Below are 23,388 nucleotides of genomic sequence, written 5' to 3' on the forward strand. Positions count from 1 at the left end.
GCTAACCTCAGTGCACAGAACAAAAAAAAAAGATACCAAATTCAGCACACAGAGCGAACACAAACCCTCCCTTCTCCACCCTCTCTTAGCATACACCATCGCCTGGGGACAGTCAGGCCCCTCACTACCCACTCTATTTTGGACATCCCTGTTTCCTTCATGTCTCCCCAACCCCATCTGTCACTTAAATCAGGAACGCCTAGTTAGAGCACAAAAATACAGTAGAGGCAGAATTAGGCCATTCAGCCCATTGGGTATGCTCCACCATTTCATCACAGTTGATCCATTTTCCCTTTCAAACCCATTCTTCTGCTTTCTTCCCGTAACCTTTCATGCCCTGACTAATGAAGAACCTGCCAACATCTGCCTAAATACACCCAATGACTCGGCCTCCATACCCGCCCTTGTTAATGAATTCCACAGATTCATCACCATCTAGCTCAAGAAATTCCTCCTCACCTCTGTTCTAAATGGGGGACCCACTATTCTGAGGCTGCGCCCTCTGGTCCTAGACTCCCTCACCACAGGAAACATCCTCTCCATATCCACTCTACCTCAGCCCTTCTACGTTTGACCATTTGCTATGAGATCCCACCCTCATTCTTCTGAGTTCCAATGAGTTCAGGCCCTGAGCCATCAAATGCTCCTCATACATTAACCCTTTCACTCCTAGAAGCATTCTTACGAACCTCCTCTGAACCTTCTCCAGTGTCAGCACATCCTTTCTTATGCAAGGGGCCCAAAACTGCTCACAATACTCCAAGTGAAGTCTGACCAATGGCTTATAAAGCCTCAGCATTACATCCTTGCTTTTATATTCTAGTCCTCTCGACATGAATACTAACATTTTATTTGTCTTCTGACTCAACCAGCAAATTGACCTTTAGGGAGTCCTGCACGAGGACTCCCAAGCCTCTTTGCACCTTGGATTTTTTTAATTTTCTACTCGCTTAGAGAACAGTCTACACTTCTATTGCTTCTACAAAGTGCATGACCATACACTTCCTGACAGTGTATTCCATCTGCCACTGATTTGTCCATTCCCCTAGTGTCTCTATGTCCTTCTGCGGCCTCCTGCTTTCTCAATACTACCTGCCCTCCACCTACTTTCATATTGTTTGCAAACTTGACCACAAAGCCATCAAGTCTGTCATCCAAACCACTGGCATATAATATAAAAAGAAGCAGTCCCAACACAGACCCCTACAGAAAACCACCAGTCACTGGCAGCCAACCAGGAAAGGTTCCTTTTGTTCCCACTCTTTGCCTCCTGTCATTCAACCAATCCTTAATCCATGCTAGTATCTTTCCTATAGTACCACGGGCTCCTATCTTGCTACACAGCCTCATGTGCAGCATCTTGTCAAAAGCCTTTTGAAAATCCAAGTACACAACATCCACCAATTCTATTTTGTCTATCCTGTTTGTTATTTCATCAAAGAATTCCAACAGCTTCGTCAGACAAGATTTTCCCTTGAGGACACCATGCTAACTATGGCCTTTTTAAAATCATGTGCCTCCATTAACCCTGAGACCTCATCCTTAACAATAGACTCCAGCATCTTACGAACCACTGGGGTCAGGCTAACTGGTCTATAGTTTCCTTCCTTCTGACTCTCCCTTCTCGAAGCATGAAGTGACAATTTTCCAGTCCTCTGGTACCATGCCAGAATCTAGTGGTTTTTGAAAGATCGTTACTAATGCCTCCACAATTTCTTCAGCTACCCCTTTCACAACCCTGGGGCGTGAAGATAGATGCAGTTCATCTGCCATTTCCTTGTACCCCATTACTACCACTCCGGCATCATTTTCTAGTGTTCCGATATCTACTCTTGCCTCTCTTTTACTCTTTATATATCTGAAAAAAAATTCAGTATCCTCTTTGATATTATTGGCTAGCTTACCTTCATATTTCATCTTTTTCCTCCTTATGGCTGTTTAGTTGCTTTGAAAAGCTTCCCAAGTCTTTAATTTCCCACAAATTTTGCTCAATTATATGTTTTCTTTTTGGCTTTTATGTTGCTTTTGAATCCTCTCATCAGCTACACTTGTGTCATGCTGCCTTTAGAATGCTTCTTGATAGATGTTTCTATCCTGTGCCTTCTGAATTGGTCCCAGAAACTCCAGCCCTTGGTGTTCTACCATTGTTCCTGCTAGTGTCCCCTTTCAATAAATTTTAGCCAGCTCCTCTCTCATGCCTCTATAATTCACTTTACTCCACTGTAATACTGATACATCTGACTTTAGCTTTTCCCTCTCAAATTCCCAATCCAAAATAGCCTTTCCCCTTGTGGGCTCAACCATAATCTGCTCTAAAAAGCCATCACGTGGGCACTCTACAAATTCTCTCTCTTGTTATCCAGCACCAACCTGCATGTTGAAATCCCCCATGACTATCATATCACCCTTTTGACATACCTATTCTATTTCCTGTTGCAGTTTGTACCCCACATCCTGTTTACTGTTCGGAGGCATGTGTATAACTCCTATCATAATCTTTTTACCCTTGTAGTTTCTTCACTTTACCCATAAGGATTCTAACATCTTCCGATCCTATATCACCTCTTTATAATGATTTGATTTCCTCTTTTTTTTTTAACAACAAAGCCACACCACTCCTCTGTCTACCTGGCTGTTCTTTCGATACAATGAGTATCTCTGGATGTTAAGCTCTCAATTGTGATCTTCTCTCAGCCATGACTCAGTGATGCCCACAAAGTCAAACATGCCAAAGTCTAACTGCACTACAAGATCACCTACCTTATTCCAATTAGTTTAAATCCTCCCCCAACAGCTCTAGCAAACCTGTCCTCAAAGAAACTGGTCCCTCTTGGGTTCAGGTGTAACCCATCCCTTTTCGTACAGGTCATGCCTTCCCCAGAAGAGATCCCGATCATCCAGAAATCTGAAGTCCTTCCCCTGCACCAGTTTGTCAACCACTCATTCACCTGCCAAACCATCCTATTCTTACCCTCACTGGTGTGTGGCCCAGGCAGCAGTCCAGAGATTACAACCCTGGAACTTCCTACCTAACTCCCAAACTTCTCTCTTCAGGGCCTCTTCCTTTTTCCTACCTATGTCACTGGTGTCAATATGTATCGAGACTTCTGACTGCTCACCCTTCTGGATGCCACGTACCTGATCCGAGACATCTCTGACCCTGGCATCTGGGAGGCAACACACCATCTGGGTGTCTCTTTCAAGTCCAAAGAATCTCGTGTCTACTCCTCTAAATATGGGATTGTGGCGACCCAATTACTAGCACACTCGAACCGGCTGACAATTATCTTTATCTTTGACTGCAGTTTACCGACTCCGTGTCGTTATTTTAGCGCTGCGTGTAGCACACCGCTACAGGATCCCCTATCACTACTGCAGTTCTCTTCTCCCCCACTTCCCTTCGGCATCACAGGGCCAGACTCAGCGCCCGAGACCCAGTTGCTGCAGCTCCTCTGGGTAGATCATCCCCTTCCATGGTATCCAAAGCAGCATACTTATTATTGAGGGGAATGGCCACAGGTTTACCCTCCACCCTCCATTTCCTTTCCCTCTCCTGACAGTCACCCAGGCACATACTTGCCTCTTGCAATTAGAGATGACTACCTCGCTGAAGCCCCTTTCGATCGCCGCCTCATTCTCCTGTGTGAGCTGAAGGTCACTGAGCTGCGACTCCAGTTCCTTAACACACTCTCTGAGGAGCTGCAGCTCGGTGCACCTGGAAATGTGGTTATCCAGGAGGCCGGAGGCCTCTCAGAACTCTGACATCTCATACGACCCCAGCCCCCGAAGCCTTTCTCACCGCTCTAACAGCCAAAGAATGACGAGAATATTTATCAGACTCTTACCTCGCTCAAGCCTGTTGAGCCAAAGCCCCCCCCCCACTCTAACACCGGTTCACTCCAGCAACAGCTGCTCGAATAATGGCTGCTCCGCTTGTCCCTACCTTATTTTTTATTTGCCCCTGCTAATGAATGTGATATGATTGGGCCTCTGGAAAAATCCAAAAGCCCGCAACCACTACTTTTTAAATTGCTCACTGCTACGTGTGTCTGGAGCACTAGCAAAAAAAGCTGATGGAAGATCATGGAAGACAATAGGTGCAGGAGTAGGCCATTCGGCCATTTGAGAGTTCCCACATTTCCACTGAGTGACCATCAGAACGTCGCCAGTGGTCCTTCCATCCACTTGGTCAGAGGGGCCTTCCCCCTCTCACTGAACTACAGCGAATCTAGCCACGTCCCTACTGGTTCAGTCCTATCTTTGTGTAGGGTTCTGTTGGACAATGGAGGTTTCACTCATCCACCCCGAGTGGTCTCTCCTAAATGCTGATATTTTTCTCAATCAACAGAAGCAGCCCTACAACCAGCTTATGTTCCACTCTCTCTAGCCCAGCTTGCTCACGTGCTCTGTGACATTCACAGCCGGACACGGGGGGGGGGGGGGGTAACCTAGAGGAAGGGCTGGTGATCATGTGGGGGGATCACAGTGCTGATGTAGCAAGCACATGCACAATAAGCTCCCAGAAAGTAAGTATTGGTGACAAAGAGAACTGATATACCCCAGAATGTGGGGAGGTTCCCTGTCCACACTTTAATCCTCATTCACTGCTCTTTAAATAGACAATAGGTGCAGGAGTAGGCCATTCGGCCATTTGAGCCAGCACCGCCATTCACTGTGATCGTGGCTGATCATCCACAATCAGTACCCTGTTCCTGCCTTCTCCCCATATCCCTTGACTCCGATATCTTTGAGAGCTCTATCTAACTCTTTCTTGAAAGCATCCAGAGACTTGGCCTCCACTGCCTTCTGAGGCAGAGCATTCCATAGATCCACAACTCTCTGGGTGAAAAAGATTTTCGTGAGCTCTGTTCTAAATGGCCTACCCCTTATTCTTAAACTGCGGCCTCTGGTTCTGGACTCCCCCAACATTGGAAACATGTTTCCTGCCTCTAGCGTGTCCAATCCCTTAATAATCTTATATGTTCAATCAGATCCCCTCTTATCCTTCCAAATTCCAGTGTATACAAGCCCAGTCACTCCAATCTTTCAACATATGACAGTCCCACCATCCCGGGAATCAACCTCATGAACCTACGCTGCACTCCCTAAATAGCAAGAATGTCCTTCCTCAAATTTGGAGACCAAAACTGCACACAATACTCCAGGTGGGGTCTCACCAGGGCCCTGTACAACTGCAGAAGGACCTTTTTGCTCCTATACTCAACTTCCCTTGTTATGAAGGCCAACATGCCATTAGCTTTCTTCACTGCCTGCTGTACCTGCATGCTTACTTTCAGTGACTGATGAACAAGAACACCTAGATCTCGTTGTACTTCCCCTTTTCCTAACTTGACACCATTCAGATAGTAATCTGCCTTCCTGTTCTTGCCACCAAAGTGGATAACCTCACATTTATCCACATTTATGTGCATCTGCCCACTCACCCAACCTGTCCAAGTCATCCTGCATTCTCCTAACATCCTCCTCATATTTCACACAGCCACCCAGCTTTGTGTCGTCTGTAAATCTGCTAATGTTACTTTTAATCCCTTCATCTAAATCATTAATGTATATTGTAAACAGCTGCGGTCACAGCTCCGAACCTTGTGGTACCTCACTAGTCTGAAAAGGACCCGTTAATCCCTACTCTGTTTCCTGTCTGCCAACAAATTTTCTATCCATGTTAGTACCCTACCCCCAATACCATGTGCTCTAATTTTGCCCACTAATCTCCTATGTGGGACCTTATCAAAGGCTTTCTGAAAGTCTAGGTACACTACATCCACTGGCTCTCCCTTGTCCATTTTCATAGCTACATCTTCAAAAAATCCATCAAATAATATTAGCTAGAGTTCATGTGTGGAGCTAAGTTGTCCTTGGTCACCAGCACTGACCCACATGTTGGAATCAGAACCAAGTGCACTGCCCTGACTGACTGACACCTGGATGTGGAGGGCACGCATCTGGTGTGGGATCTCCCTGAGCAGCCAGGACCTGTCATTGCCCTGTACTCATCATTAGCTTCAGTGTGACCGGTTGCTCAGTCAGAGTGGTGACATCATTGGAACTGGACCCCGGTGATGTCCCCAAACAGAGAGCTCAGCACCCAGATTTAGGATGGAGGTGGTCTGAGGTCACTGGTCCATCAAACCTGTTGCAGCTGACCACAGGGTTGGACCAGGATGCCTTTGTCCGATTGACCTTGCCTCTGGTGTGAGAGGTGAAAGCAGTACTGAAGTAACTCACCATGAATCTATCCATCAGTTCGTGGATGTGCTGGTACCCGTACCTCTTGGCCACCTCCCCCGGCCTCTCTCCTTGGCTGTTGAGGAGGGCTGAGGCTTGCTTTGCCCCAGGGCAGTCGAGCAGCAGGGTGGTGAGGCGTTTCAACCCATTCCTGGCGGCAAAGTGGAGCAATGTTGGGCACTCATAATCCCCATCTGAAGAGACAGAGAGCAGCGAGGATTAGTGATTCTGGGTTCACTTCCTGAGATGCACTGTTCGACGGTGTACAAAGACCCTCACCAGCTCACTGCCCGGGGCAGACCAGGACTGGGCTATGCTCTGAAACTTGGAGGAGGTTTAGTCAGTCGAGCTTGAAGAGGCCCAGACAGGGATTTTGAGGAGCCTGGGACAAAGGTGTCAACTGCTGTAAGGGTGGGGGAAGTTATGCTTGCTGCCGGGGTTTGAGGCAGAAACCACATTGGGTATTGTTTATTTATTTAATTAGAGATACGGCACAGTAACAGGCCTTTCTGGCCCAAAGAGCCCACACTGCCCAATTACACCCATGTGGCTACTAACCCATATGTCTTTGGAGTGCCAGAGGAAGCCATAGCAGCTGGAGACAACCCATCCGATCACAGGGAGGATGTGCAAATTCTTTACAGAGAGTGGTGGAATTGTACAGCTGACACCAGGCCTCGAATGTTCATCCCTCGACCCTTTAGAGCACGAACCCAGTGATTCCTGTTCTAAGGACGTACATCTCCCCAGTGCATCAGTTCCCCAGAAAACCCGGGCATTCACCTTCCCAGTGCTGGCCTCCTGCCTCGCTGACTAGGAGTCCTATGTCACAGCAAGAGCATTGTTTTCCCACACAAACTGAGTCACCCCTACATGCCACTTATCCCCGCTTAAGCTCCTGTCCTCCCCTCTCCCCATTGACCAATTAACTGTTTGCCTTTAGAATGTGGGGAGAAGCCGGAGTACTCGGAAGAAATCATCTCCCTTTCCCTACAGGATTATCCCATTCCCGCCGTCTCCCTTTCCCTACGTGTTTATCCCATTCCCACCGTCTCCCTTTCCCTACGGGATTATCCCATTCCCACCGTCTCCCTTTCCCTACGGGATTATCCCATTCCCACCGTCCCCCTTTCCCTACCGGACTATCCCATTCCCACCGTCCCCCTTTCCCTACGGGATTATCCCATTCCCACCGTCTCCCTTTCCCTATGGGATTATCCCATTCCCACCGTCTCCCTTTCCCTACGGGATTATCCCATTCCCGCCGTCTCCCTTTCCCTACAGGACTATCCCATTCCCGCCGTCTCCCTTTCCCTACAGGACTATCCCATTCCCACCGTCCCCCTTTCCCTACGTGATTATCCCATTCCCACCGTCCCCCTTTCCCTACGTGATTATCCCATTCCCACCGTCCCCCTTTCCCTACGTGATTATCCCATTCCCGCCGTCTCCCTTTCCCTACGGGATTATCCCATTCCCGCCGTCTCCCTTTCCCTACGGGATTATCCCATTCCCGCCGTCTCCCTTTCCCTACGGGATTATCCCATTCCCGCCGTCTCCCTTTCCCTACAGGACTATCCCATTCCCACCGTCTCCCTTTCCCTATGGGATTATCCCATTCCCACCGTCTCCCTTTCCCTATGGGATTATCCCATTCCCGCCGTCTCCCTTTCCCTACAGGATTATCCCATTCCCGCCGTCTCCCTTTCCCTACAGGATTATCCCATTCCCACCGTCTCCCTTTCCCTACGGGATTATCCCATTCCCGCCGTCTCCCTTTCCCTACAGGACTATCCCATTCCCGCCGTCTCCCTTTCCCTACAGGACTATCCCATTCCCACCGTCTCCCTTTCCCTATGGGATTATCCCATTCCCACCGTCTCCCTTTCCCTATGGGATTATCCCATTCCCGCCGTCTCCCTTTCCCTATGGGATTATCCCATTCCCGCCGTCTCCCTTTCCCTACAGGATTATCCCATTCCCACCGTCTCCCTTTCCCTACGGGATTATCCCATTCCCGCCGTCTCCCTTTCCCTATGTGATTATCCCATTCCCGCCGTCTCCCTTTCCCTACAGGACTATCCCATTCCCGCCGTCTCCCTTTCCCTACAGGATTATCCCATTCCCGCCGTCTCCCTTTCCCTACGGGATTATCCCATTCCCACCGTCTCCCTTTCCCTACGGGATTATCCCATTCCCACCGTCTCCCTTTCCCTACGGGATTATCCCATTCCCACCGTCTCCCTTTCCCTACGGGATTATCCCATTCCCGCCGTCTCCCTTTCCCTACGTGATTATCCCATTCCCGCCGTCTCCCTTTCCCTACGTGTTTATCCCATTCCCGCCGTCTCCCTTTCCCTACGTGATTATCCCATTCCCGCCGTCTCCCTTTCCCTACGTGATTATCCCATTCCCACCGTCTCCCTTTCCCTACAGGATTATCCCATTCCCACCGTCTCCCTTTCCCTACGTGATTATCCCATTCCCGCCGTCTCCCTTTCCCTACGGGATTATCCCATTCCCGCCGTCCCCCTTTCCCTACAGGATTATCCCATTCCCACCGTCTCCCTTTCCCTACGTGATTATCCCATTCCCGCCGTCTCCCTTTCCCTACGTGATTATCCCATTCCCACCGTCTCCCTTTCCCTACGGGATTATCCCATTCCCGCCGTCTCCCTTTCCCTACGTGATTATCCCATTCCCACCGTCTCCCTTTCCCTACGGGATTATCCCATTCCCGCCGTCTCCCTTTCCCTACGGGATTATCCCATTCCCGCCGTCTCCCTTTCCCTACGGGATTATCCCATTCCCGCCGTCTCCCTTTCCCTACGTGATTATCCCATTCCCGCCATCTCCCTTTCCCTACGGGACTATCCCATTCCCGCCGTCTCCCTTTCCCTACGGGATTATCCCATTCCCACCGTCTCCCTTTTCCTACGGGATTATCCCATTCCCACCGTCTCCCTTTCCCTACGTGTTTATCCCATTCCCACCGTCTCCCTTTCCCTACGTGATTATCCCATTCCCGCCGTCTCCCTTTCCCTACGTGATTATCCCATTCCCACCGTCTCCCTTTTCCTACGTGTTTATCCCATTCCCACCGTCCCCCTTTCCCTACGTGATTATCCCATTCCCACCGTCTCCCTTTCCCTACAGGATTATCCCATTCCCACCGTCTCCCTTTTCCTACGTGTTTATCCCATTCCCACCGTCTCCCTTTCCCTACAGGACTATCCCATTCCCGCCGTCCCCCTTTCCCTACGTGTTTATCCCATTCCCACCGTCTCCCTTTCCCTACAGGACTATCCCATTCCCACCGTCTCCCTTTCCCTACAGGACAATCCCATTCCCACCGTCTCCCTTTCCCTACAGGACTATCCCATTCCCACCGTCCCCCTTTCCCTACAGGACTATCCCATTCCCACCGTCTCCCTTTCCCTACGGGATTATCCCATTCCCATCGTCTCCCTTTCCCTACGTGATTATCCCATTCCCACCGTCTCCCTTTCCCTACAGGACTATCCCATTCCCACCGTCTCCCTTTCCCTACGTGATTATCCCATTCCAGCCGTCTCCCTTTCCCTACAGGACAATCCCATTCCCGCTGTCTCCCTTTTCCTACGGGATTATCCCATTCCCACCGTCTCCCTTTCCCTACGTGATTATCCCATTCCCGCCGTCTCCCTTTCCCTACGGGATTATCCCATTCCCACCGTCTCCCTTTTCCTACGGGATTATCCCATTCCCACCATCTCCCTTTCCCTACGTGTTTATCCCATTCCCACCGTCTCCCTTTCCCTACGTGATTATCCCATTCCCGCCATCTCCCTTTCCCTACAGGATTATCCCATTCCCACCGTCTCCCTTTTCCTACGTGTTTATCCCATTCCCACCGTCTCCCTTTCCCTACAGGACTATCCCATTCCCGCCGTCTCCCTTTCCCTACGTGTTTATCCCATTCCCACCGTCTCCCTTTCCCTACAGGACTATCCCATTCCCACCGTCTCCCTTTCCCTACAGGACAATCTCATTCCCACCGTCTCCCTTTCCCTACAGGACTATCCCATTCCCACCGTCCCCCTTTCCCTACAGGACTATCCCATTCCCACCGTCTCCCTTTCCCTACGGGATTATCCCATTCCCACCGTCTCCCTTTCCCTACGTGATTATCCCATTCCCACCGTCTCCCTTTCCCTACAGGACTATCCCATTCCCACCGTCTCCCTTTCCCTACGTGATTATCCCATTCCAGCCGTCTCCCTTTCCCTACAGGACAATCCCATTCCCGCTGTCTCCCTTTCCCTACGTGTTTATCCCATTCCGGCTGTCTCCCTTTCCCTACGTGATTATCCCATTCCCGCCGTCCCCCTTTCCCTACGGGATTATCCCATTCCCACCGTCTCCCTTTCCCTACGTGATTATCCCATTCCCACCGTCTCCCTTTCCCTACGGGATTATCCCATTCCCACCGTCTCCCTTTCCCTACAGTACTATCCCATTCCCACTGTCTCCCTTTCCCTACAGGACAATCCCATTCCCGCCGTCTCCCTTTCCCTACGTGATTATCCCATTCCCACTGTCTCCCTTTCCCTACAGGACAATCCCATTCCCGCCGTCTCCCTTTCCCTACGTGTTTATCCCATTCCCGCCGTCTCCCTTTCCCTACAGGATTATCCCATTCCCGCCGTCTCCCTTTCCCTACGTGATTATCCCATTCCCGCCATCTCCCTTTCCCTACGTGATTATCCCATTCCTGCTGTCTCCCTCCATTGTTCCTGAGGACTTCTCAAGAGGTTTGACCTCAAGAACACGGGGCAGCCATCACTAAAAACCCTCACCATGACCTCCTCTTGCTTCTACCAGCAGGGAGGAGGGAGAGGAGTCTGAAAAGGCATACCCAATGATTCAGGAACAGCTTCTTCCCCTCCACCATCAGATTTCTGAATGGCCCATGAACACTGCCTTATTATTCCTATTTTTGCACTATTTGTTTATTTTGTAACTTATAGTAATTATATGTCCTTGCACCGTACCGTTGCCGAAAAGCACCAAGTTTCACACCATACAAGGTAATGATAATAGACCTAATTCTGATTGTGATCCTCATTATCAGCCAACTCCACATTCCCCTGTTCCCTGAAGTTCAATCACTGCCTGCCTGCCTCTCTGCAGGAACAGTTCAGAGAGAGTTTGCAGAGTGTGTTTATTGAATCGTTTTAAAGTGGCATCGAGTCTCAGTCTAATGCTGAGTACCAGCTGTCACACTTCCTCCAGTGGTTGCTGCACCTTGGAACTGCGATCACAAATATTATTCATCTCCCGAACCAAGTGAGAAGTCGCTTAGCTGGATTAACGTGAGCCTTATGATCGAGGGATGATACCTAAAGCAAAATGCATCAGTCTTTTGTTTCTGAACCAGTGATAAATAAAGTGATATCTGTCAAAGCCGATGTTGGTTATTAAAGGGAGATATCCTCTCATGTATCCGTGTCAGTTCCGTGAACCTGTGTCATATTAGTCCCTGTTCTCTCCACACAGCCCCCGGCTCACTGCCAGAGCAAGTTCTTTTAAGGATTTGCTCTGGCAGTGAGCCAACATGGAGTCAATGGGCCAAGTGGCCTCTGCTGTAACCATTCAGTCGTTTCGTGATCATCAATTTCCTGGTGTTGGTCCCTACTGATTCTGTTCCCATGGTGATAAACAGGAGCTCCCTGAAAAACGCAATGTCCCCACAAGAAATGAACTGACATTGACTCTCTGAGGAATGAAAATCAGTGACAAATGATTTCTGGGATTCCTGGGATCATTCTCGGGAATCTTCTCTGAACCCTGGTCAATGTCAGTATATCCTTTCTAAAATAAGGAGCCCAAAACTGCACACAATACTCTAAGTGTGGTCGTACAAGTGCCTTACAGAGCCTCAACATCACATCCCTGCTCTTGTATTCTATACCTGTAGAACTGAATGCCATCATTGCATTCGCCTTCTGCACCACTGACTCAACCTGAATGTTAACCTTTAGGGTATCCTGCACAAGCACTCCTGTGTCCCTGTACATCTCCGCCTTTTGAATTCTCTCCCCATCTAAATAATAGTCTGCTGATTTATTTCTCCCACCAAAGTGCATGACCATACACTTCCCAACACTGTATTTCATTTGCCACTTCTTTGCCCATTCCCCTAAACCATCTAAGTCTCTCTGCAGGCTCTCTGTTTCCTCAACACTACCCACTCCTCCACCTATCAGCAGATTTAGCCACAAATCCATTAATCCCATAGTCCAAATCATTGACATACATCGTAAAAGGCAGCGGTCCCAACACTGACCCCTGTGGAACTCCACTGGTAATCGGCAGCCAGCCAGAATAGGATCCTTTTATCTTTTCTGCCAATCAGCCAATGCTCCACCCATGCTAGTAACTCCCCTGTTAATCTATGGGCTCTTATCTTGCTAAGCAGCCTCATGTGTAGCACCTTGTCAAAGACCTTCTGAAAATCCAAGTACAACACATCTACTGCATCTCCTTTGTCTGCTCTGCTTGTAATTTCCTCAAAGAATTGCAGTAGGTTAGTCAGGCAGGATTTTTCTTTCAGGAAACCATCCTGGCTTTGGCCTATCTTGTCATGTGCCAAGATCTTAAGGCACAAACTAACGGAGATGGGAGTAGACTCTCACATGGTGGATTGGATAGTGGACTACTTGACAGATAGACCTCAGTGTGTGCGGTTGGGAGACTGTAGGTCTGACACGGTGGTCAGCAGCACAGGAGCGCCGCAGGGAACCGTACTCTCTCCGGTCCTGTTCACCCTGTACACATCAGACTTCCAATATAACTCGGAGTCCTGCCATGTGCAGAAGTTCGCTGATGACACGGCCATAGTGGGGTGTGTCAGGAATGGACAGGAGGAGGAGTATAGGAAACTGATACAGGACTTTGTGATATGGTGCAACTCAAACTACCTGCGTCTCAATATCACCAAGACCAAAGAGATGGTGGTGGACTTTAGGAGATCTAGGCCTCATATGGAGCCAGTGATCATTAATGGAGAATGTGTGGAGCAGGTTAAGACCTACAAGTATCTGGGAGTACAGTTAGACGAGAAGCTAGACTGGACTGCCAACACAGATGCCTTGTGCAGGAAGGCACAGAGTCGACTGTACTTCCTTAGAAGGTTGGCATCATTCAATGTCTGTAGTGAGATGCTGAAGATGTTCTATAGGTCAGTTGTGGAGAGCGCCCTCTTCTTTGTGGTGGCTTGTTGGGGAGGAAGCATTAAGAAGAGGGACGCCTCACGTCTTAATAAGCTGGTAAGGAAGGCGGGCTCTGTAGTGGGCAAAGTACTGGAGAGTTTAACATCGGTAGCTGAGCGAAGGGCGCTGAGTAGGCTACGGTCAATTATGGAAAACCCTGAACATCCTCTACATAGCACCATCCAGAGACAGAGAAGCAGTTTCAGCGACAGGTTACTATCGATGCAATGCTCCTCAGACAGGATGAAGAGGTCAATACTCCCCAATGCCATTAGGCTTTACAATTCAACCTCCAGGACTTAAGAACTTTTTAAAAGCTATTATTAATGCTTTTTGAGATAGTGATTTAGATGCATATCATATTTTTTACTGAGTTAAGTATTGTATGTTATTAGTTTTGCTACAACAAGTGTATGGGACATTGGAAAAAAAAAAGTTGAATTTCCCCATGGGGATGAATAAAGTATCTATCTATCTATCTATCTATCTATCCTCCAGGTACTCAGTAATCTCAACCCTAACAATCGATTCCAGCAACTTCCCTACCACTGATGTTAGGCTAACAGGTCTATAATTTCCTCTCTTCTGCCTCCCACCCTTCATAAATAGCAGAGTAACATTTGCAATTTTCCAGTTATCTGGTACAATGCCAGAATCTATTGATTCTTGAAAGATCACTGTTAATGCCTCTTCAATCTCTCCAGCTACTTCCTTCAGAACCTGAGGATGCATTTCATCAGGTCCAGGAGATTTATCCACCCTCAGTTCATTAGGTTTCCTGAGCGTCTTCTCAGTTGTAATTTTCACTGCACTGCACTTCCCGGACACTCTTGAATGTCCGTTATACTACAGAGGTCTTCCACTGTGAAGACTGATGCAAAATACATGTTCCTCTGCCATCTCTGCATCTCTCATTACAATATCTCCAGCAAACACGAGTGAATCTGCAGATGCTGGAAATAAATAAAAACACAAAATGCTGGCAGAACTCAGCAGGCCCGACAGCATCTATTGGAGGAGGTAGTGACGACGTTTCAGGCCGAAACCCTTCATCTGGAGTGGATGGCAATTAGAGATAAACAGATCCAGGGCAGGGAGAAGTCCTGGGCGGGGAGTCCATGACGAGGTGGCGGGTTGGAGAAGGGAGAACGGGTCATCGGTGGGGGTGGGAGAGTCCCTACCAAAGAAGTGGGCTCGAAGACGGAGCTGGCGGAAGAAGAGCTCCACATTCTGGCGCACGCGGAACTCACTGAGGTGAGGGCGAAGGGGGACAAAGGTGAGGCCCCTACTACAGAGCGCTCAGCCTCAGAGAGAGGAAGGTCGGAGAGGCTGGTGAAGACCCGGCAGGGTTGAGAGCTCTGGTCCGAGGGGGGTGGGAGGCTGGTGGAGTCAGCGGGGAAGGGGTAGGTGTGAGAGGAAGCTGAAGCCCCTGAGGGCCCGGAAACCGGCGATTGAACCTCAGGCTCAGAAAGATCCGATGGCAGCATGCTGGTGGTGGGGGAGGGGGAGACGGCAGCGTGTGGAGATCCAGTTCGGGGGTCAAGGCTGGGATCCAGAGCGCTGGTGGGGGGAGGGGGAGACGGCAGCATGTGGAGATCCAGTTCGGGGGTCAAGGCTGGGATCCAGAGTGCTGGTGGGGGGAGGGGGAGACAGCAGCGTGTGGAGATCCAGTTCGGGGGTCAAGGCTGGGATCCAGAGCGCTGGTGGGGGGAGGGGGAGACGGCAGCATGTGGAGATCCAGTTCGGGGGTCAAGGCTGGGATCCAGAGCGCTGGTGGGGGGAGGGGGAGACGGCAGCATGTGGAGATCCAGTTCGGGGGTCAAGGCTGGGATCCAGAGCGCTGGTGGGGGGAGGGGGAGACGGCAGCATGTGGAGATCCAGTTCGGGGGTCAAGGCTGGGATCCAGAGCGCTGGTGGGGGGAGGGGGAGACAGCAGCGTGTGGAGATCCAGTTCGGGGGTCAAGGCTGGGATCCAGAGCGCTGGTGGGGGAGGGGGAGACGGCAGCGTGTGGAGATCCAGTTCGGGGGTCAAGGCTGGGATCCAGAGCGCTGGTGGGGGGAGGGGGAGACGGCAGCGTGTGGAGGTCCGACTGGAAGTTGAAGGCCGGAGTCTCTGAGGGGGTGTCCATGGCCGTAGGAACCCGCGTTGGTGGTACTGGAGTCAGGGTTCGGAGTCAGTCCAGTGCCGTGAGTGGCAGCGGGGGTCGCGATCCGAGATTCAGGCGTGTTGGCGTCGGAGCCGACGGGGTCTGGGGTCCGCAGATGGGCGATTTTGTGGTGTTTGACGGACGAAACAAAGTCAAAAAAACGGCGATTGCATGCATGAATCCAACGAAGGATGAAGTAGCGGGTGGGTGCACAACACATGGCGAAGAAGGTGTCCTGGAGGTACAAGGAAAGGGAGGCCAGGTATCTCCTCATCGCAGAGATGGTCGCTCTCACAGCCCGGCGGGAGAAGCAGCGGGAGCCAGAGTCCACTACATGTGAGTACCTGTGATCCTCCGAAGGTCCAAATCGGGAGGCTTGGAAACGATCAAGGAAGGATATGTGACTATAATACCGGGTCTGGGTTAGCGTGTGGTCCAAAAGTTTCAGGGCCGAAGAAATAGTAGGTTGGGAGCAGAGAGAGAGGCTCTCGCTGAACTCCCGTCGGAGAGAAGATCTGAACTTCTTCAGTGTAGGCATCACTGGAAGAGGTTTCGCGGTACTGAATTCAAAGGCAACACGAGTGAATCTGCAGATGCTGGAAATAAATAAAAACACAAAATGCTGGCAGAACTCAGCAGGCCAGACAGCATCTATGGGAGGAGGTAGTGACGACGTCTCGGGCCGAAACCCTTTCGTCACTACCTCCTCCGTAGATGCTGTCGGGCCTGCTGAGTTCTGCCAGCATTTTGTGTTTTTACAATATCTCCAGTGCCATTTTCTATTGGTTTTGTATCTACCCTTAACTCTCTTTTACCCTTTATATACTTAAAAAAGCTTTTTGTATCTTCTTTGATATTAGTTGCCAGCTTCCTTTCATAATTCATCTTTTCCTTCCTAATGACCTTCTGAGTTTCCCTCTGCAAGTTTTTAAAAGCTTCCCAGTCCTCCATCTTCCCACTAGCTTTGGCTTCCTTGAATGCCCTCTCTTTTGCTTTTACTTTGGCTCTGACTTCACTTATCAGCCAGGGTAGTGTCCTTCTTCATTCAAAAATTTCTTCTTATTTGGAATAAGAATTTTTTTTAAAAAGACACTTATTTGGAAATGTCTTGCACTTCCCTCACTTTTTGCAGAAACCCCAGCCATTTCTGCTCTGCTGTCCTTCCTGCTACTGTCTCTTTTCAGTCACCTTGACCAGTTCCCCTTTTATGCTATTATAATTTCCTTTATTCCACTGAAATACTGACGCATTGGAATTGAGTTTCTCTTTCTCAAATTTCAAAGTAATCTAAGGGTTCCTTAAGCTCTCCTATCACCTCTGGATCATTGCATAACACCCAATCCAGCTGTGGTGAACTACATATACCTGTCTGGACACGCCCCTCTGCTGACTGCTCCTGTGGCTCCTCCCACAGACCCCTGTATAAAGGCGATTGGAGGCACTGCACCTCCCTCAGTCTCCAGGATGTTGTGTGGTGGTCTCTTGAAGCTAATAAAAGCCTATCGTTCACCTCCCGTCTCCGAGAGTTATTGATGGTGCATCACCAGCACAGCCGATCCACTAGTGGGCTCAACAATGAGTTGTTCTAAAAAGCTGTCCCTTAGACATTCTACAAATTCTCTCTCTTGAGGTACTGGCCTGGTTTTCCCAAACCACTTTCATGTTAAAATCCCCAATGATTATCATGACATTGCCCTTCTGACACGCCTTTTCTATCTCCTGCTGTAATTTGTAATCCACATCCCGACTGCTGTTTGGAGGCCTGTATACAACTGCCATTAGGATCCTTTTACCCTTGCCATTTCTTAACTCAACCCATAGAGACTCTACACCTGTCGATCCTATGTCATCCCTTTCTATTGATTTAATATTATTTCTTATACACAGGGCCACGCCACCCCCTCTGCCTACTATCTTTTTGATACACCCTGTATCCTTGAATGATCAGCTCCTAATGGCAGCCAACCCTTAGCCAACATCATACTTGCCAATCTGTAGCTGAATTTCAAGATCGTCCATATGCTGCGTGCATTCAAATGTAACACTTTCAATCCAGTATTTGTTGCTTTCTGTTTTAACTGCACCACGCCTCTATTGCCCTGTAACTCATTCCACTGGCTGTGATTATACCTCATCTTCTGCCTGTCCTTTCCATCATCTTGGTTGCATGCTATCTTTGATTTATTTCTGATTTCCCCTTTCTCAGCTCTATCACTCCGGTTCCCATCCCCCTGCCAAATTAGTTTAAATCCTCCCTAACATCTCTATTAAACATGCCTGCTAGGATATCGGACCCGTCCGCTTTGTGCCTCCCCCAGAAGAGGCCCCAATGATCGAGGGACCTGAAGCCCTGCCCCCTACACCAGTCTCTCAGTCTCGCATTAATATGCCTGATCATGCTATTCTTGCACTCGGTAGCACGTGGCACAGGCAGCAATCCTGAGATTATTACCATGGAGGTCCTGCTTTTTAGCTTCCTACCCAGCTCCTTGAATTCTCTCTTTGGGACCTCCTCCCTTTTTCTCCTCCCATTTGCCCATGTGTGGCAAATATCTTTGCACACTTTCCATCTTAATGACGCCTTTCCTATAACAGGACGGCCAAAACTGTACACAATACTCCAGGAGTCGTCAGACCAACATCTTGTACGCTGGAACATAACGTTCCAACTCGTGCTCAGTGCCTGGCCTGATGAAGGCCAGTGGGTCAGACACTTTCTTCAACAGCCTGCTTTCAGGGTGTACTTGGATGCCTGGGTCCCTCTGTTCTACAACGTTTCCCAGGACCCTCCTATTCATTAGGGTCTGACTTCCTAAAATGCAGCACCAATCCGCATTGAAAGCAAACTTCTGTTCCTCGGCTCACTTGATCAAGATCCCCCAGTAACTTTTGATAACTTTCTCTACTCTCTACACCATCTATTTTAGTATCATCCACAAACTTACTAAACACTCCTTGTATAATTCTCATCCAAATTGTTTATATGGATGACATGTAACGATGGGCTCAGCTGGAATATAAAACTAAGGGAAAAGCAGAGAATTATGTACATAAAAACAATTCGAGTATGTTGGAGAGCAGAACAAACAGCAAAAGATGACAGACGGTCCAACCAGGAAGGAAATGCTAGAGTGTGAGATAAAATCAGCTAGAAATACAAACACAGCAAAAGCTTCTATTGACATTTATAAAATGGTTAACAAGTGCTGGTCCGGTAAACTAATAGAAAACCAGAAGTCAGCAGATGAATTAAGAAAGAATTTTGCCCGAGTCTTCACTTAACAGGTTACAAGTAACATCCCAGAAGAAGCTAGTGATTAGGAACTAGGAGGAGGAGGGAGGGAGGGAGCTCATGAGATTGGAAAATCTGAGGGCGGAGGCGCTGAGCGAATTGTTGGAGCCACGGCTGGTGGGTTCTTGGCTTCTGTTGGACCTTGTCCCAGGGTCTGAGAAGTGGTGAGGGAGGAAGTTGATGCACTGGTTTTGATTCTTAGAACTCCTGAGATTTTGGGAAGGTTCCATTAGACTGAAAAATGTTAAAATTAATTCCATTGTTCAAAAGGGAGGGAGAGAAAAAGCAGGCCCATGAGCTGAATATTAGGCTTTGGGAAACGCTCAAAGGGATCATAAAATATGGAAAAAGGCAGCATTGACATGGTTTGCAAAAGCAAATCTTGTTAGAATCATGAAGTCCTTTGGTGTGTCAAAATCAGGAGGACAAAGATTTAGCATATGGGACAAAAACTTTAGAGGGGATCTGAGGAACAAATTCTTCCCCCAGAAAGATCTTGGAAGCTGGAATGTCTGCCTGACGGAGTGGGGAGGGAGAGATTCTCACAATATCTAAGAAGTACCCAGATGAGGGTTTGATATGCTGTGGCAGGGAAGGCTAAGGACCACATCCTGGTAATTGAGATGAATATACTTGATGGGTGGCATGGGCACAGTTCTACACTAATTCCAGATCACGGTATTTGGTCTGTAGCCTTCTGTGCCATGGCATTTCAAGAGTTTGACTAAATTATCCAACAAATCAGTTCTCAGTTCTGGTCGCCTCACTACAGGAAGGATGTGGAAGCCATGGAAAGGGTGCAGAGGAGATTTACAAGAATGTTGCCTGGATTGGGGTGCATGCCTTTGAGTGAACTCGGCCTTTTCTCCTTGGAGCGACGGAGGATGAGAGGTGACCTGATTGAGGTGTATAGGATGATGAGAGGCATTGATCGTGTGGATAGTCAGAGGCTTTTTCCCAGGGCTGAAATGGCTGCCACAAGAGGACACAGGTTTAAGGTGCTGGGGAGTATGTACAGAGGAGATGTCAGGGATAAGTTTTTTATGCAGAGAGTGGTGAGTGAGTAGAATGGGCTGCCGGCAACGGTGGTGGAGGCAGATACGATAGGTACGTGGAGCTTAGTAAAATAGAGGGCTATAGGTAAGCCTAGTAATTTCTAAGGTAGGGACACATTCGGCACAACTTTGTGGGCCGAAGGGCCTGTATTGTGCTGTAGGTTTTCTATGTTTCTACGTAAATCATCTCTGGCAAGTCTTCTCTGGATGATAGAAAACGTGACACTTTTTAGTTCTAGAAGGGAAGCAGGAGGAAACCAAGTAATTATAGGCTGGTTAGTCTGGTGTCAGTGCTCAGAATTACCCTAGCCTTGGAGATGAAGGTATTGTCAGTGTGGCTTAGACAAACAGAAATTCCTCTGACTGATCTGAATGTTTCAAAGACATGACTAAATGTAGCAGTGAGACAGTGTAGTTGGTACTGTCTACACGCACCTTAGTGAGGCTCTTGACAAGGTCCCACATGGGAGAAGAGTGAGAGGTTACTGAGGGGTAGAGCTACAATCAGATCAGCCAAATTCACATCAAAAGCAGAGCAAAGGATGGTTCACTTTGCTCCTAATCCATGCGCCTGTAATTCCTTAACTGTCTTTGGGAAAGGCCGAAAATTCCTCCTGGGGAGATACCTCAAAGATTAAATCTTGGTAGCAAGAGAAGGTGAACAAATGAACGAATCAAAATCATAAAATTCAATCTCCATGACGATTCTTCACATCAACAGCTGACTTGTCCTTGGTTTGCTTTTGCACAGAAACACATTTCAGGTAGACACTGCTATTTAAAGTAAGCGATTGCTTAGCAACAATAATGAGCCGATCTGGCCATAAGAATGACATAGTCCCTTATTTTGAATACAATGCACCTCGTGTTGCTGCATACAGAACCAGCAGTGGATAAACTTCGACATACTGTATATCAGACGCTTCGACTACAGAGCCCAGACAACAGAGAGCAGAGAATACTTGTGTTGTGTCACATCATCCCCAGAGGAACAAACACCGAAAGCAGTGAAGTCTGTATCTTGTCCAGGTCTCCTCAATAGAGAGCAGACGGAATTAATCTTAAATTCAGAAGTTAGAGCCAAGTGTACGCGTGTAGGGAGGGTCAGCTGATGGTTCGGGACAGGTTCAATCTTCCTGGTGCTTGGTTACGTGACCCTGAGGGATGGGAGGGTGGTGAGGGGAGTCAGGGACGGAGTTGGGGGAGGGCTGGTAAGAGGCTGAAGTGGGGTGGAGGAATGGGAGTAGGAGATGTAGAGGAGGGAGGGGGAGTGGCATGGTATGGTGAATGAGTAGGAGTAAGCTGTCCAATCCAAAGGGCCTGGAAACTTAGGCTCTCCCGATCCCAGACAGACCGCAGGCTACCCTCGTCTCCCCTCTCAGTTCTGATGTGAAGTTCCATCCCGAAATATCAACAATTCCTTTCCCGCAACAGATGCTGCTCAACCTGCTGAGTTCATCCAGCAGATCGTCTTTCACTCCAGACTGAACATCCGCAGCCTCTCCTGTCCCCGACCCTGGAATGGGTCCAGTGAACCTTCACTTCACTCCTTCTCTGGTGTTTGTGTCATTCTGTGGTTAAGGAGACTGAAAATCTTGGCAATCATCCAACTGAGGACTCATCAAGACCCTGTATAATTTCAGCAAGATGCCTTTATCCTTGTTCTCAAATACTCTTGCAATAAAGAACATCGTGCTGAAGGCATCAGAGTGACATGCACTGAAGGACAGGAAGATGGAACATCAACATCTAAAACACTTGTAATTCAGTCTTGTCCACCTGTACTGTGAAAGGGAGTGGGACGGTGTGATCAGTCTGGGTTGATACGGGGTTTTGGGGAGACCACGGGTCAGTAGGATTGAAACAGAGCTGTAGGAATGATACAGGGATATGAGGAGAGAGCAGGGCACTGAAATTAGTGTGGGATTTATTCAGGTCTGTGGGCAGAGAGTGGTCAGTGGGATTAGTGTGGGATTGATACAGGCTGTGGGAAGAGAGTGGGGCAGTGGGATTAGTGTGGGATTGTTAGGGGCTGTGGGGAGAGAGTGGGGCAGAGGGATTAGTGTGGGATTATTAGGGGCTGTGGGGAGAGAGTGGGGCAGTGGGATTAGTGTGGGATTTATTCAGGTCTGTGGGCAGAGAGTGGTCAGTGGGATTAGTGTGGGATTATTAGGGGCTGTGGGAAGAGAGTGGGGCAGTGGGATTAGTGTGGGGTTGTTAGGGGCTGTGGGAAGAGAGTGGGGCAGTGGGATTAGTGTGGGGTTGTTAGGGGCTGTGGGGAGAGAGTAGGGCAGTGGGATTAGTGTGGGATTATTAGGGGCTGTGGGGAGAGAGTGAGGCAGTGGGATTAGTGTGGAATGGATAGGGGCTGTGGGGAGAGAGTGGGGCAGTAGGATTAGTGTGGGGTTGTTAGGGGCTATGGGGAGAGTGGGGCAGTGGGATTAGTGTGGAATTGTTAGGGGATATGGGGAGAGAGTGGGGCAGTGGGATTAGTGTGGGATTGTTAGGGGCTGTGGGGAGAGAGTGGGGCAGTAGGATTAGTGTGGGATTGTTAGGGGCTGTGGGGAGACAGTGGGGCAGTAGGATTAGTGTGGGATTGATACAGGCTGTGGGGAGAGAGTGGGGCAGTGGGATTAGTGTGGGTTTGATACAGGCTGTGGGGAGAGAGTGGGGCAGTGGCATTAGTGTGGGATTGTTAGGGGCTGTGGGGAGAGAGTGGGGCAGTAGGATTAGTGTGGGATTGTTAGGGGCTGTGGGGAGAGAGTGGGGCAGTGGCATTAGTGTGGAATGGATACAGGCTGTGGGGAGAGAGTGGGGCAGTGGCATTAGTGTGGGATTGTTAGGGGCTGTGGGGAGAGAGTGGGGCAGTGGGATTAGTGTGGGTTTGTTAGGAGCTGTGGGGAGAGAGTGGAGCAGAGGGATTAGTGTGGAATGGATACAGGCTGTGGGGAGAGAGTGTAGCAGTGGGATTAGTGTGGGATTGATACAGGCTGTGGGGAGAAAGTGGGGCAGTGGGATTAGTGTGAGATTTTTACGGGGCTGAAGAGAGTTTGGACCCACAGTCTTGCATGAATTCCAAACTAATTCCACTGCCCTGTTCTCAACTTGTCAAATGGTTTTTAGAAATTCTAAATACACTAAATCTACAGGCTCCTCTCTCCCTGTTACATTCCCAAAGAATTTGAACAAGATTGTCAGATGTAATTTATCTTTCATAAAACCATGTTGATTTGATAATAGTCAGCTTTCCTAAATGATTAGTTATTTCCCCTTTGAGTATTGATTCTACACCTTGCTAAGAATGAATGTTAAACTAACTGCCCTGTAGTTCCCCAGCTCTGACTCCCTCCTTTTTACAACAAAGTAGTCATACTGGCTGCTTTTCAGTCTCTGCT

At 48.9% G+C, this 23,388-nt stretch overlaps 1 protein-coding gene across 3 annotated transcripts in view; it reads right to left on the bottom strand.

Annotated features, from left to right (window-relative positions):
- Positions 1 to 23,388, bottom strand: part of LOC140726233 (uncharacterized) — an 87,214-nt gene that overhangs the window by 21,031 nt on the left and 42,795 nt on the right. For all 3 annotated transcript variants that reach the window (XM_073042330.1, XM_073042329.1, XM_073042328.1), the window contains exon 7: positions 6,247 to 6,440. In XM_073042330.1, the coding sequence (XP_072898431.1) occupies positions 6,247 to 6,440 (194 nt within the window). The remainder of the gene's footprint in view (positions 1 to 6,246; positions 6,441 to 23,388) is intronic.

This window comes from Hemitrygon akajei, chromosome 4 (genome assembly GCF_048418815.1).
Source record: "Hemitrygon akajei chromosome 4, sHemAka1.3, whole genome shotgun sequence".
Lineage (NCBI taxonomy): Eukaryota > Metazoa > Chordata > Chondrichthyes > Myliobatiformes > Dasyatidae > Hemitrygon > Hemitrygon akajei.